A 14,129-nucleotide genomic window follows, 5' to 3' on the forward strand; every position below is an offset into this window, starting at 1 on the left:
GGTGCAGATAAATCCCCCTCAGAGATTAATTACTGGAAGAGTGGATGCAAAGAGAGGTGTATGGTTATCTTTGTGACAACTAAGTGGCACCAGAGGCTGTACAGAGCTATTGCCTGGATCTCCGCTGGTGACTGGCAACTTCCTCATCAAATTCTCAGCACTTCTTCTTAGTTCCTTCCAAAAAACTGCCTTGAAGCCCATAGATTTCTACAAACACAAAGCCTATAAAGTGAAAAGTAGGGACAATTTCAGAATGGTTTTTGGTCTTTGTTTTTAAATTGATGGATTGTTAGAGCTTTAGGTTAATATAAATTCCATATCGTGGAGGTTAAAGTGTCAATGGGAATGGTAAAGGAACAACAGCTTTATTTGGACAGATGCTGACCACATTCACACCACCCACTTAAGCCAAGGGACAGTCAGCTCTGGGACTCTGAGTATTGGGACTATCCACAAAATCCACCACTGTATGCCTACACCATTTTCATTATAGCCTTTGGTGATAAAAGCTACAGTTCCCACAAACTTATCACTAATGCATAATGCACTAGTATTATAAACAGAGACATTAAACAGCACAAGAGAGAAACCACGGAACACCTCCTGGATGCAAAAGTGAGTTAGAAACAAGTCATGAACTGAAATTACTGTGATTTTGAACTACTTACGGAATTTATTAAAATGAAGAACACAGCTACCAAGCAGAGCTYGTCAACGTTTGATTCTCTATCAGTCAGACAGAAAGATATCCAACTGGTCCCCCCATCCTTATTTTATGTTTACTTATATTAACAACAAAAAACAGCAAAATGTAGAGAGTCCATCATATATTAAACTTGCTGGACATAATCAGATAGAGGTATTTGTTCACTTACCAGGAATTGTTTCAACAGGCCTCTATCTTAAATCTTGATCAGATGGTATCCACTTCTCAGTGTTGTTTTCTTGTAGAAAATATTCCAGAAAATACTCTGAATTCTACTGCCATCCCAGTTGTGCTGTTCTGTTTTCAATTACTGTGAATTCAGGAACTTTCAAAGAAACTTCTATGTTTTATCTCTGGATTTTATCAGATACTAACAGTCATGTTTATATAATAAATCAGAAAAGGTTCTTTATTGGGAAAAATTGAAGTTTAATACACATGATATAAATTACAAAAGTTATTTTTAAAAATCAGCTCTTCAGAATACCCAAATTAATTGAAGGTGGAGTCTCARTGAAGCAAATAAAGTCTTTTGCAGATCATCTCCTATTTTAAAGCAGGTCATAAAAATAATCCAGGCCTTGTCCCAGCTCCCAGATGGATATTCCAGTGCCCAATTCTTTTGCAAGCTCTAAACGCAATTGGATGGACTAAGACAAAGACACACAAAGCAATTAGCTTTTACTTAGAAGCATTAGACATTCCCTGCTGCTATTTCTTCACACCATTATCAGGTTTTTAAAAAATAACTATCCTTGAACCAGATGCTGAAAAGTCTAACATCTGTATTTCAAATATTCTCTAGTTACCAAGCATTCGACAAGAGACAGTTAATTGCACCAGTTAATTCAATGATCTAATACATGATAGCTACCTAAATAGACAAAATATCACCAAAATAAGTTAGATTTATGAACTATGCAAAGAACTATTCTAAATTAGGCTATCATTTTGCAATGTACAGAAATTCTGACTCTTCACAGAAGTTTCCCAAGGGTAAAATAAAAATTTATCACTGAAGACAATTAGAACAACTTGTCAAACACCATCAAGGTCTCTTACCTATCCTTGCCTTCTCCCAGGACAGAGTCATAATTTTCCATGTCAGAATTTCATTTAAAAGAGATTCTGGGAGATTAACACTGAAAAATATCCTTATCTTTGCTACAGGCACTGATTTATACATTTATAACAGAAGTAATGTTACAATTTATATTCTGCACTTCCCTCAGTTCAATCAAAATAATTTTTGAACCTTTTACTTTCACATTTTCATACTTTGAAGTGCAGCACTGAGATGTCTGAACTGCTCATACCACAAGGCTGTGTTTAAAGCTCATTTCCAGAGGAAACAGAACCAAATATCAAGACGTCATTAAGAGATCTGCTGGGACTGTAGTTCATGACTGCTTTTAATTAATCACAAGCAAGTCGGTTCCGAGCAGACAACCTACCACTGATGACAGTTAAAAGAGGGAAGAAACACACTTGCGAAGGGGACATAAAACAATATTTAGTGTTCCACTGACCAACCTTACGCGAACAATTTGTTTTGCCTCAGCGTACAAATCTTGTAAAATATTTCATTTCAAATTTGTCAAAATTGGAAGGAAATTCTGTTTCTCTATAAAATTTACCAAACACCACAGTTGAGTATCTGCTATTATTATGAGAAAATTTAATTTTAAACAAATGTTAAGGGATAAACGTTCCTTAATAAACTTAATTAACCCAGTTAGTACTGACAATAGTCTGGTGAAATCATTCCACACAACCAGAGAGAATGCAGCATGGCAATACTCAGAGCAATGTATCTATTCTCTGGGAGGTTTGCAATGAGACTTTCCACACTGGTACTAGCAAGAACATAGTTAGACATGGTAATTACTAACCCATATGTGTTAGCACTTCAACTAGTATTAGATTACTGAAGGAAGTATCTTCATCCTAATGGAACTTAGGGGAATATTTGCATTTAGAAAAAAGGAGTTTTGATAATTTCACACTGGTTTAACCATATACAATGTCTGTTCTCTCTAAACATAATATACTTCTATCACAGAAGTAATTTCCTTCCAATATTAAAAGCCAGCAGAGGCTTAAGATACTGCCTTTAGATTAATATAAGAAAATATAAGACAGCTTCCTAGGAAGGCTGAAACCTGGCTGAAATAACCATTGTATCACATATACTGGCATACTGGAGATCATTATGTGGACGGAAATTATATGCTTCGCCACAGGATTACAATACGGCCAAGCATTTCAGTTTTCAAAACCCTAAAATACGTTCCGGGGAAAAGAACTGGAAAAAATGGGGTGATGCAAGGCTACAGTGTGAAAAAGACCCTGCTACAGAGGAAGACAAAAACTCCCTCAAGCTTCCAGCCAACATGATCAGAGAGAAATTTTCTTCCATGCCTCTTCTCTGACAATCAGCACGTCTGTACGCACGTGAACACTGTACTCGAATAGATCCCCTCAGAGCACTGCTTCACCCTTATGTGTCTCTAGACATGGCTAATCTTCAAAGATCCCCCAAACCGAACTATGCATTAGATAGAAAACCTAAACTTGTCGTACAGGCAAGCAGCTGAAGCCTTGAATTGTAACTAGTACGTCAGGGTGAACTTCTTTCACAAAAGCCTCGTTCAGCATTTTGTAGAGAGTCTCAATAATCCAATACGTCAAGGAAACACCTCTTTCTTTTTCCTACCCTCTAACCAGAAAAAGGGGCACCTACCTTCAGTGTTGGATAGAAGATGGCATGTTTTCCTCCTTTATTTCTGCAAAGCACAAAAATGAAATAGTCACAAGAGGCTTGGTAGATTCCCATAGGATTTTTAGCTGAGGTTAGAATTCAAAGACAGTTCCTTCCCATAAAAAGGAAACAAAAGCAGACAGTGCTGGAGAAATCTACTAATTTTATTCTGAAGAAGCTACTATCATTTAAAAAAAAAAGATACATTGGGATGTTCAGCACAAGGGACTTTGCCAATGTCAAAGGCAGAGACTACTTGCCATTTGGTAACTGGTATATTTGAAATTTCTTATCTAGTGGCCATTTCGCACTGGAGGCTCAGRGGTTTTCTCTCCAAAACCAGACACTTCTACTATCAATGTCCATTTGGTTCATACTTGCACTTTAGCTACTTTAGTTACAGAGAGTGGGGCCAAAATTTTCTCTTACTTCTCTTCCTTTTCTATTGCAGATAAAAACTTCTGTCCTGTTCCTGCTCTACTGAAGATACAGACACAGCACACAAATCCAAAGTGGAAGGGAAGCAAGGGCAGGTAGGAGAAGGTATGCCTGAACAAGGTATCTAGGAAGTCAAGTATGCAAGCTTGGCACTATCCTGCACATACTAKTTCCAGGAACATTTGTCAGAAAGGTTCCCAGGACAACTTCTCCCAGCTTCAAAAAGCTTTGATGAAGCTAGCAGGACTAGTGTTAGGAAGTTCAAAAGAAGATTGTGTACAGTCAGAGACCTGATTTTCAGATCCAGTGTATTTTATGCATCAAAACTTCTTCCAGAAAGCCCCAAAATAAGAATTTCCAAAGACTGCCTCTCAAAGGCAAACAGTGTAGTAATGACAGGCTTTCCCTTTCCCACATGTTCAGTTTGCAAGGAAACATTTAGGAAATGTGTTTGAGGAGTGAATCCCAGATGCTTGCCATTCAGAGCCTTCAGATTTACTTTTGTGAGTGCAAGCTTTCATCCAGTGGTCACTGGGCCTCCAATTAGATTTTGCACTGAAGAYGAGTGAAACAACATTCTGATTTATTCCTTTTTAGTTAACAGAAATGACCTTGTAATTGACACAGACAAAATAATTTCAAAACAGGATATCAAAGAACTCAAAATGAAAGGTCATAGAGTCCAGTCCTCCCATGCAATTACACACACACACACACACAAAAAAAAAAAAAAAAAAAAAAAAAAATACTGCCAGCCAACATGTAAATATTTTTTTCTGATAAGGAATACATAAAGCTGAGATGTCTAAAAGCACTGCAGGGTGAAAGAAGCTTGGAAATTAAATTTAAGATATAAAGGTAGTACAAGTTCTAGGGTTTTTTTAAGTTTAAAAATATTTAAATCAAGAAGGTATTTAGGAAGAAAGCAATGTAGTTGTATTGAATTTTTTCTTAAAGCCTCATAAAATGCRTTTTGTTTTCAGCAGTGTCTCTTCTTTACATTACCAATACATTGTATAATACACAAAATAAAATTTTGTAGATGTAATAAAGTTTTGTTTATATAATTTTATCAAAAAGAGAGTGAATAAAAACAGTGAATTATTAGAGTCTTGATTAGCACCTGCTGTTCACTTAAAATCTGTTGTAAATGGAATTTTCCAAGCATCAACAATCCTCTTGTCATTTCAGTATGAGAAAGATGGAACAAAGAAAGCTACTCCTCTTTTTCTTCAGGCTCTTTCTAAAGAAAACATCCCCAGTCTTTTTAACTACTTCATCTGAAAGTCCCTTGATCTTATTCCTTCTCTATAGTCCATTCGAGTTGATGCAAGTTTGTTGCTTGGCCATTCTCATCACTAGGACTTATAAAAGCAGGGTCTTATTCCACAATCTTTTCTCAGAACTACTTTTGGCTGAGTTACTGGTAATCACCTACCATCTTGCAGTACTAATCTCAGATGTTCTGAACAACTGACACTTAGTAGATACCTTTAGATGGATAGCTTCTTAAGATATAACTCTCTAAATTTCTATTCTTACGCTTGCATTAGCTTGTATGCTTCAATTTATTTCTCCCTCTTGAAGCACTCTTACACTACAATTCAGCACTGCCATACAGATCACAAACAGCAGAACTGCCATTTACTGAATTCAGTTGCATACTATAGTTAACCAGTAATTCATTGTGTRCTGGACCATGCCTGAGAATATCTGCAGAACAGTAGGTAAATAACTATAACTCACTTTTTATATTCAAGGTAGTGTTCAGCAATTTGCTCATCCCAGATGATTTTCGGTTTGTGCTCCTTCAAGGTTTCAATATACCTACAAATTAAAAACACAGATATGGAATTAACTTCTTTGCTAAAAGCAGTTACAAAATTAAGTAACAGAAATTTCTGAAAAAGCAATTTACTGTGTTTAGATGTTGAACATTTATAAAAAAAAATCCTCTAGCTAACAATTTCAGGTATCAAGTACAAATAATTTTCTCAGCCACATTTATATTTTGCCATGTTTGCATTTTTAGACTTTTTCTGAGGCAATGAATGAATTAATATTCATCAGTTGACAAGATCTATAATGACATAATTACAGCACTTCAGTATTTCTGCAATTTGATTCTTACATGCCAAAACACATAACTGAAGTCATTTCTAGGAGGGACCTAATTAGGTCCTCTAAGGTCAATCAACGCAATTCTAAATTATAAACCACTATTATGTGATGAGAAAAGCTCCTTTATAAATGGGGCTCAGTAAATCTTAGAATGAACTGAAAAAGTATGAAGACTATCTGCAATGAAAAGCTACTGCCAAATAATAACCTTACACATGAGTTTTCACCACCACTAGCTTCTTGGCATTAATTTCTTGTACAGACACTTTAAAAGTGCCAATGACTCCTACATACTGCCAAAGCTCCTGCTGATGATAAAGGCCATATGGACATCATAGCATTAGTCTCTCTCATATGCTCCTCTCTCTCCTATGCATAGAAATCTTCTACATCTGCATCTCTAGCCACCAAGAAGGCTGAATTTAGCTCTGCTGACATTTTTCCTGACTAAACATTAGGGATTATCTAGCCACTGCTCAAGGAGCATTGTTTTCTTTTTTTCCTTGGGCACTGTAATAGTAATTCGAATCCAAATTCCCATTAGCAGTACTCCATCTTTATGGCAATTACATAAAGATATCACAAGTAAACAAGTTGGTTGTAAGGTAACATTAATTAAGAATAGATTTCTATTTCTGCAAGATCAATTAAAACCATATCTTCCATAATACATCTCATCATTGACATACTTTATCTGCTCATGATAGGATTCACAAGGAGAAATTAGGCTTCAAATCTTACTTTTAAATAAAAAAATCCATCTCCTAAGTAAATAATGTTATAACTGATTTCCATCAACCATTATCTTGATCCTATCAGTGCTGAAATTCCATCTCACTATATACTTTCAAAAAAAGGGAATCAGTTCGTATTTCTGAATTTGTGAAAGATTTATTCTCTCCTTCTGCATTATTCTTAATGCAATTACARTGTTCAGTATTGGAGGGAATATTTTCTTTCTTTTGCTGTGGCTTGCTCAGTCATATATTGCTAAATAGTCAATCCACTATAAGAAACTTTAGACAACGTTTTCATTTCATATTTAAGCCAAATGAAGTACCTCATCACCCAAACCAGGCATGCTATTTTAGTATCTACGTAAGCAAACATATGGTAGCAGCTACTACATAGTTCCTCAATACTCCCATGCCCTGGAAGAGTACAACTTTTCAAATAATGCAGTTAAGCCTTAGGTCTTTTCCCTCCCTTAAGAAATACAAATCTTAAGTTGCCCTGCTGGMCAAATATGCAAAGTGATCCAGTTTTGTATATTTAAAATTCAGGGATCACATTTAACACTTCCAGAATCACTAATAACAAGAGACATCCCTCATGTGGAATGTAGGACCAAGAGGTTGCAGCCGAAAGACAAGTGTTATCAGCCAAGCCATCCTGGCACATAGTTTTCTTCCTGTACATGTGACTCTAGGATTGGAAATACTAACTTCTCTTGCTAAAATCCCAATCAAATTAAAGAATGATCAGCAAAAAAAAGAACAATTTTTTAAAGTAARAAATGTAACTTGTAGCAATTTTTATAGCCTATTATATGTAAGGTGAAYTGTACAACTAGAATTGTACACAGAGAATTTACTTCCCCTTCTCCAGCTCTGGACATTTACTACCATAGTATGCAAAAAGATCATCTTCAAATCACATCTATGGTGATGATACAACCTTGTGTAGTAGAAAAAAAAGGAATAAATATTAGAGCCAAAACTGTCACAATTACCCACTAATCTTGGGTGATCTGACTGAAATATGTTAATTTGATTTTTACATTGTCTCTATATAGGACAATAAAAATTCAAAGTTATTACGTTTAGAACAGTGAGCTCCCATTTACTTCTGCAAATCAATCATCAGACCTTTCAACCAGACAACAAGGCTGTTGTGAAAAGTCTGGAAAAGCTGCCAGTGCAGCAACACACCAAAGCAGTCACAGAGGCTTTCTACTGCCTTAACCCGGGAATAATCCGTTCCTTTCCCGCAGCCCTATGCCATAGTCRCAGCTCATTTTCTCGCAGTAAGACAGACAGGTGCTTTACAGACAACATCTCCCATTTACATCACATCTCTTGTTATCTCTGGGCTCACCCAATAGGTGCATTGCAAGAGGAAGGGTCCCTGTAGCACCTGTATCATAGCACACTTGCCTGACTCAGATTAATGCTACCCAGACACTCTTAATATATAATTTCCTAACTGAGGCAGTTCTTGACTTAACGAGTGCTTGAAATATGTAATTATTTTATTAAAAAAAAAAAAGGCAGACTGAAAAGAGCAGATTTCCTTCACACCGAGCTGCACAATTGTGGGCAATCAGTATGCATGGGATGCGGGCATAGAAATTCAATTCCAGCTTCCTAAGGAGGGAAAGGGACGGGCAAAGATAATCAATCTCATCGCACACAGCCCTCCATCTTCTTTCCACCTCTCACCTCATTCTACTCCTTTCTGCTTGTATTTATTGCTTTTTCTCTCTCCTTTCTTCTTATCTAATTTCTCCCTGTCTCTCTTCACTGCCAGTGTCCCAGCTCTCAGCTGCTTTTATGTTCCTATCCAGACTCTAATTTATTTGATTCCTCATYCATCAGCTTTTGCTAGGCTTCTTTTACCAAGCTGCCTCACCAACTACAGCAGGATAAACACTGAGAAAGCTCAACTTCACTATCTGGCACTACATATTCCCTAGGAAGTTGTGGCCATTTGCAGAGACAGTTATGCTCAACTTCTCCAGCCCTGGCCTGAAGCACAGTCAGTGCTGATGAAGTATCTGGAGAATGTTGATGCTAGCCCTAAATACCTCCAAGGCAGCCTGTGGAAGCGATAAATGTACATGGATTATCAGTAATAGGAACAAAAGGCACACACCACCTGCATGTTCACCCTGCAAATTTCAAAATAATTTTCTAAAGCACCTAACTACCATCCTGGCTCAGTTAAATAGGTCTGGTTTAACTTAATCAAAGCAACACATTTCTCCCCAAAACTTTCCTTCTGAAATAGCTAAACATTTAAAATACCAGTTCAGTTCTGACAACTGACTTTGAAAGTGTAAAAGTTACAGCCTACTAAAAGCATGGCTATATAATGTGAGCGTGTCTGGAAATGTGATTTTAAGTCTGCCTGCCACCTTTTATCCAAGACTCAAGATCTGCAACACTTACTGCAATTTACAACYGTGGCTCTGCCAAAAAAGACATTTCTTGGTCTACAGACAGAGTCTATTATTCTTACATGACTCTGTTCGTTCGTTACAAAGCCACTGGGCAGGGTTGTACTCAAACACAGCCTCTTCCAGCATTCCCGTTGGTGGAACAAAACATACACATGATGGAGTACCTGTAAAGTCACTTCTGTTAAATGAATAGCACTAATACAGCTGTGCCTACACACCACTGCACTTTGCAGCACATTCAACTAATAAATAAAGGATCCAAGAGAAAGATTCTTAGAGTTTATGGCTGGTGCTCCTTTTCTAAGATGCTTTTCCACCAAAGTATGAAAAATGGTATGGCGCCTTAGGGAAAAAACAGGTTTCTACAGCCCTCTCCAAAGAAGATATTCATCTTCAAGGGTGATGCCTTTTTCACCAACAATATGAAGCAACAGGTCTTTAGTATCATATCTTTTGAGTGAAGAATATACATGCTAGGAAAATATATAGCTTTGTACATAATTTTTAGACGAGGATTTATTTACTAATGTACACATTTTTAATCCTCAGGTGCTTTGCTTTACTAAAACCAAGTCACTCTTCAAAATGGTACGAAAAACAGCTTCAGAGAAAAGGAAATCAATACTGAGCATGCATCTAAATTTCATGCTTTTTTCTAACACTAAATTCTCTCCTCAAGMCTCACGTGAGCAAAACTCTGACTAGAAGCAACAGGTCTCTAAATATACATGAAAAACTYAGGCTTTTGCTCTCTTTGGGGCATTCAGACTATGTGATCTTTGATGATGTATTCCTGATTTTCTATTTCTGGAGACTGTCATTTGCTCCTGCTGCAGCACACTGGGCCTGTCTTCCAGTGCAACAAACACAAGTGACCCAGTGAAAGGATATAAAATGACTGTCTAGTTTGTGGAAGGGTTGGGCGCTGGGAGGAAAAAAAAGGGGAAACGCAGACTCAGGCTCATATTTATATGGAATAAGTACCACCCAAATCCTTATGCCAAGTGCTGGTCCAAAYTTTCAGGGTTGCTGAGTTAATAGCAACCATTAGGTTGAGAAGTTTGACAGGAATTTCAGAAAGCTAAACCAGGGCCTCAAAAGCAATGAGTTAAGCAAATACAAAGAAAAAATTAGACCATCCCTACCCTCGGGTACAGACTTGTTCCCAGTTAGGACGAGACTATGCAYGGATGCACCGGAGAAGATCTGTAGCATGCATTTTTTTTTCTAGACAGCTTCAGTTACAATGGCTGCACCTTGACCACATCACAAGTGCATCACACAGCAACAGTGCATATACATGGTAATAAAAGTTAAGTTTTAGACTAAACTAGACATAGTCTATCTTCCTCCTTTTCCGAGTATTGTCTCTCTTCATAAAAGTATAAGAAATTGTGTAGAAAGCTGTACTCTGAAGCTCAGGAGTCTAGATTTCTGATGTAAAATAAATACACAGAAATACCTCCAAAACAACTTTCATAGTAGTACCCAGAGAACATTGCTCAGCTTGGTCCATAACTCCCAAGCAGGATGGGTCAAACTCCCCACTGCTCTGTACATCAGGGCACTGTGCAAAAGGACAAATAYGCATCTTCAAAACAAGCTTTTTTCAGGAAGGATATAGCCTGTAGGTCAAAAAGGTTCTACTTAACGTTGAATTTTAATTACCATGACACATTTTCATCTTTTACCTGTTCAGCCTTTTCTTAATCTATTTCCTATTTCATGTGAGAAAATATCATGCAATGATCTGATCTAGAGACATTTCAAGTTTTTAAACAGAAAAAGTTTTAAAATTGAGTAAAACATAATCAATGATAAGAGGAACACTCTTTTTAGAAGGTACTTTTGTACTGGTGGTGAGAAAAGAGCTGGAAAGATGGGCATGGGCCAAAAGAAATAATATAAAACTGTCTGATGGGTTGCTATAGTTATGAAATTGTCAAAAATAAGTTTTATATTCAAATATTCCATTTTACAGCTGCAGTAGAAATGTTTCACTGAATCTAGCAGTTGAATCTCAAGAATATTTTTATCCTTCTCTGTTTTCTTTGTAGAGGATAATTTCTAAATAGCCCCTGCAAAATTGCTGAATACACTGCTAGCTATTAACCAAATTCAACCATGAAACTAGCAGTTCTGATAAATAACTCTTTAAATAGTAATAAATGAAAACATGAAAGGAAAATTTGATAAATTATATATATAAAGTTCCTACTCATTTGATCCCCAAGATTCACAGAATCATAGAATCAGTAAGGCTGGAAGGGACCTCTGGAGATCATCTAGTCCAACCCCYCTGCTCAAGCAGGGTCACCTAGAGCATGTTAGACAGGGTTGCATCCAGGCGGACCTTCAAGATCTCCAGAGAAGGAGACTCCACARCCTCTCTGCRCMACCTGTGCCAGGGCTCTGTCACTCTCACTGTGAAGAAATTCCCCCTCACGTTCAGGCAGAACTTCCTGTGCTTCGGTTTCTGCCCATTGCYTCTTGTCCTGTCACATGGCACCACTGAAAAGAGTTTGTCCCYRTCCCCTTGACACCCTCCCTTCAGGTACTTGTACACATTGATAAGATCCCCCCTCAGGCTTCTCTTCCCCAGGCTCAACAAGCCCAGCTCTCACAGTGATTCCTCAGAGGGCAGATGCTCCAGCCCTCTGATCATCTTTGTATGCCTATGCTGGACTCTGCCCAGTAGCTCCATGTCTCTCTCKTACTGGGCAGCCCAGAACTGGATGTAGTGCTCAAGATGAGGCCTCCCCAGGGCAGAATAGAGGGGCAGGATCACCTCCCTCGACCTGCTGGCAACAGCCTTCTTAATGCACCCCAGGAGACCATTTGCCTTCTTGGCCACAAGGGCACGTTGCAGGCTCATAGTCAACTTGTCGTCCACCAGCACTCCCAGGTCCTTCTCTGCAKRGCTGCTCTCCAAAAGATCAGCCCCCACCTCGTACTGGTAGGTTAGATTTAGGGTTAGGTTAGGGTTAGGTTAGTTAGTGAACCTCACTGTACACTTGTCTAACCCATGCTTCCTGGGCTTATCTAGTAGAATGCCATGGGAGACATGGTGTAGAAAGCCCTGCTGAAGTCAAGGTAGACAACGTCCACTGTTCTCCCCTCATCTACCCAGCCAGCCATTCCATCAGAGAAGRCTATCAAATTGGTTAAGCAGGATTTCCCCTTGGTGAATCCATGCTGGCTACTCCTCATCACCTTCAAGATTGCAGCATGCAAAAGGTAAAGAAGTCTTGCAATTTAACTGTCTTTAGATATTAGTCTTCAAAAGTTTTGTGAGTATGCAAAAATTTATGAAAAGAGTAGCTATACAGTCAGTAATAGTATAATACTACATACAGGTGCTTAGAAATACACACACACACACACACACACACGCACACAGAAAGAGAGAGATTTGAATAACAAAGTTCAATAATAAATAGAACTGTGAAGCAAGTTTTCACGACAAAGGTTCCACCACAGTCATTTTGGCACTTTTTAACTCATCTCCTCTCACAACTCGATGTTTAGTAGCATCATATTTACTATATATAACTATAAAATAAAAACTTAAAAGGATGGTGAAGTTGTATCCCCTTCTACCCCTTTCTTAGGCATTGAAGAATCTGGACTTATCACAAATTTCAAAAKTTCTTTCAAAATCAGAAAGAGAGATTATCCAAGAAAAATATAGCTAGTATGTAWTTTCTGGAGGAACAAAAGAATGTAGTAAAGAAATGCAAGTAGAAATACTAGCTAATAYTAAATCAGTTTTTACTCCAAGGATTTATGCATGAGTAGAGTGGAAAGCACATTCTCGAAACCTTACTTATTCAKAATGCATAGTATGTTATTCAGAAATAGGTATGATCTTCATATTATTTCATGTAAGACAACCTAAAATTGAACACCATTTGCAAGAGGCACCAATCTGTTCATTTGCACTATTGCRTGGTGCCTTGGGTAAAAGCTGTTAAAGGATTCAAGTGGCATTTCAGAATAGAAAAAAAATCTATAAACAAGAATCATCCTTCTCTATTAATCTTCTTTCTGTTGTTGCCCAGTCCTTTGTTCTGTCAGTTTTTAAAAGGCAATAACAGTATTTTTAAGACTTCCAACAGAGTAGCTCCACTTGTGCGAATGTTGCTTTTAAGTTCTATAAAGTCATTCGCATTGATTTCTCCCCAATACTTCATCGCTGTCCTCGTATATGACACTTTTCAGTGAAGTTCTACTTATTGCCAACCTTTCCCACCAACCTAAGACAAGCTACTACCTTGTACTATGGTGCCAAGCCAGGAAGCGCCAGCACCATGAGAAGGGGCAGGACAACGTCAGCAAGAGTTCTTACATTGCTCTGGGAACTTAGAAAATGCCCCTTGTTCAGCACTCTCATTGCAATTTAGAAATAATAATACTTCWGTGAATTAATTCCTGAGGGGCAGCCATGCAGTCCTGTTTTACAGGACTTTGGAGACACTAAATACAAGGTCAGGCTTTTCAAAAGCATGGCTGAATGAAGAAATCATCTTGCTTTTGTCTCAAGGAAACAATCATCATTAACTCCTAAAGTCTTATTCTGGATACAGCAAACAGTATAAACATTACAGCATTTCCACACATACAGGTTTAGGTTTTAATGATGTCCATTACACTCCTTTAAATCCATTTTTTTTTTTTTAAGAGAAAAAGCCCTGTTTTATAGCATAGCAATGGTATTGAAGACAGAAAATCTCTCTTTTATGGACAGAAAAAGAATTACCTAAGATCACCTTGACTTACTGCTAGAATCCAACTTTTCTTTTTCTAAGCTAAAGAACATAAAACACTGGTTTGTTTGGACTAATCTTTCTTTCTCTTGTTAGAAAGTCTGTGTTCCAACTGGATCAAGGCCTTTATTACTTTGGGCTATTTAGTGCATTTGT

At 37.6% G+C, this 14,129-nt stretch overlaps 1 protein-coding gene across 3 annotated transcripts in view; it reads right to left on the minus strand.

The window, feature by feature from the left end:
- Positions 1 to 1,088: 1,088 nt before the first annotated feature.
- Positions 1,089 to 14,129, minus strand: part of CHID1 (chitinase domain containing 1) — a 123,657-nt gene continuing 110,616 nt past the window's right edge. For all 3 annotated transcript variants that reach the window (XM_085298505.1, XM_085298506.1, XM_085298504.1), the window contains 3 exons: positions 5,652 to 5,732; positions 3,450 to 3,492; positions 1,089 to 1,356 (listed from right to left, as the gene is read on the minus strand). In XM_085298505.1, the coding sequence (XP_085154631.1) occupies positions 1,258 to 1,356; positions 3,450 to 3,492; positions 5,652 to 5,732 (223 nt within the window). In that variant the 3' untranslated portion in view covers positions 1,089 to 1,257. The remainder of the gene's footprint in view (positions 1,357 to 3,449; positions 3,493 to 5,651; positions 5,733 to 14,129) is intronic.

The sequence above is a fragment of the Rhea americana genome, unplaced genomic scaffold (genome assembly GCF_003343005.1).
Source record: "Rhea americana isolate MKP2758 unplaced genomic scaffold, rheAme1 scaffold_139, whole genome shotgun sequence".
NCBI lineage: Eukaryota > Metazoa > Chordata > Aves > Rheiformes > Rheidae > Rhea > Rhea americana.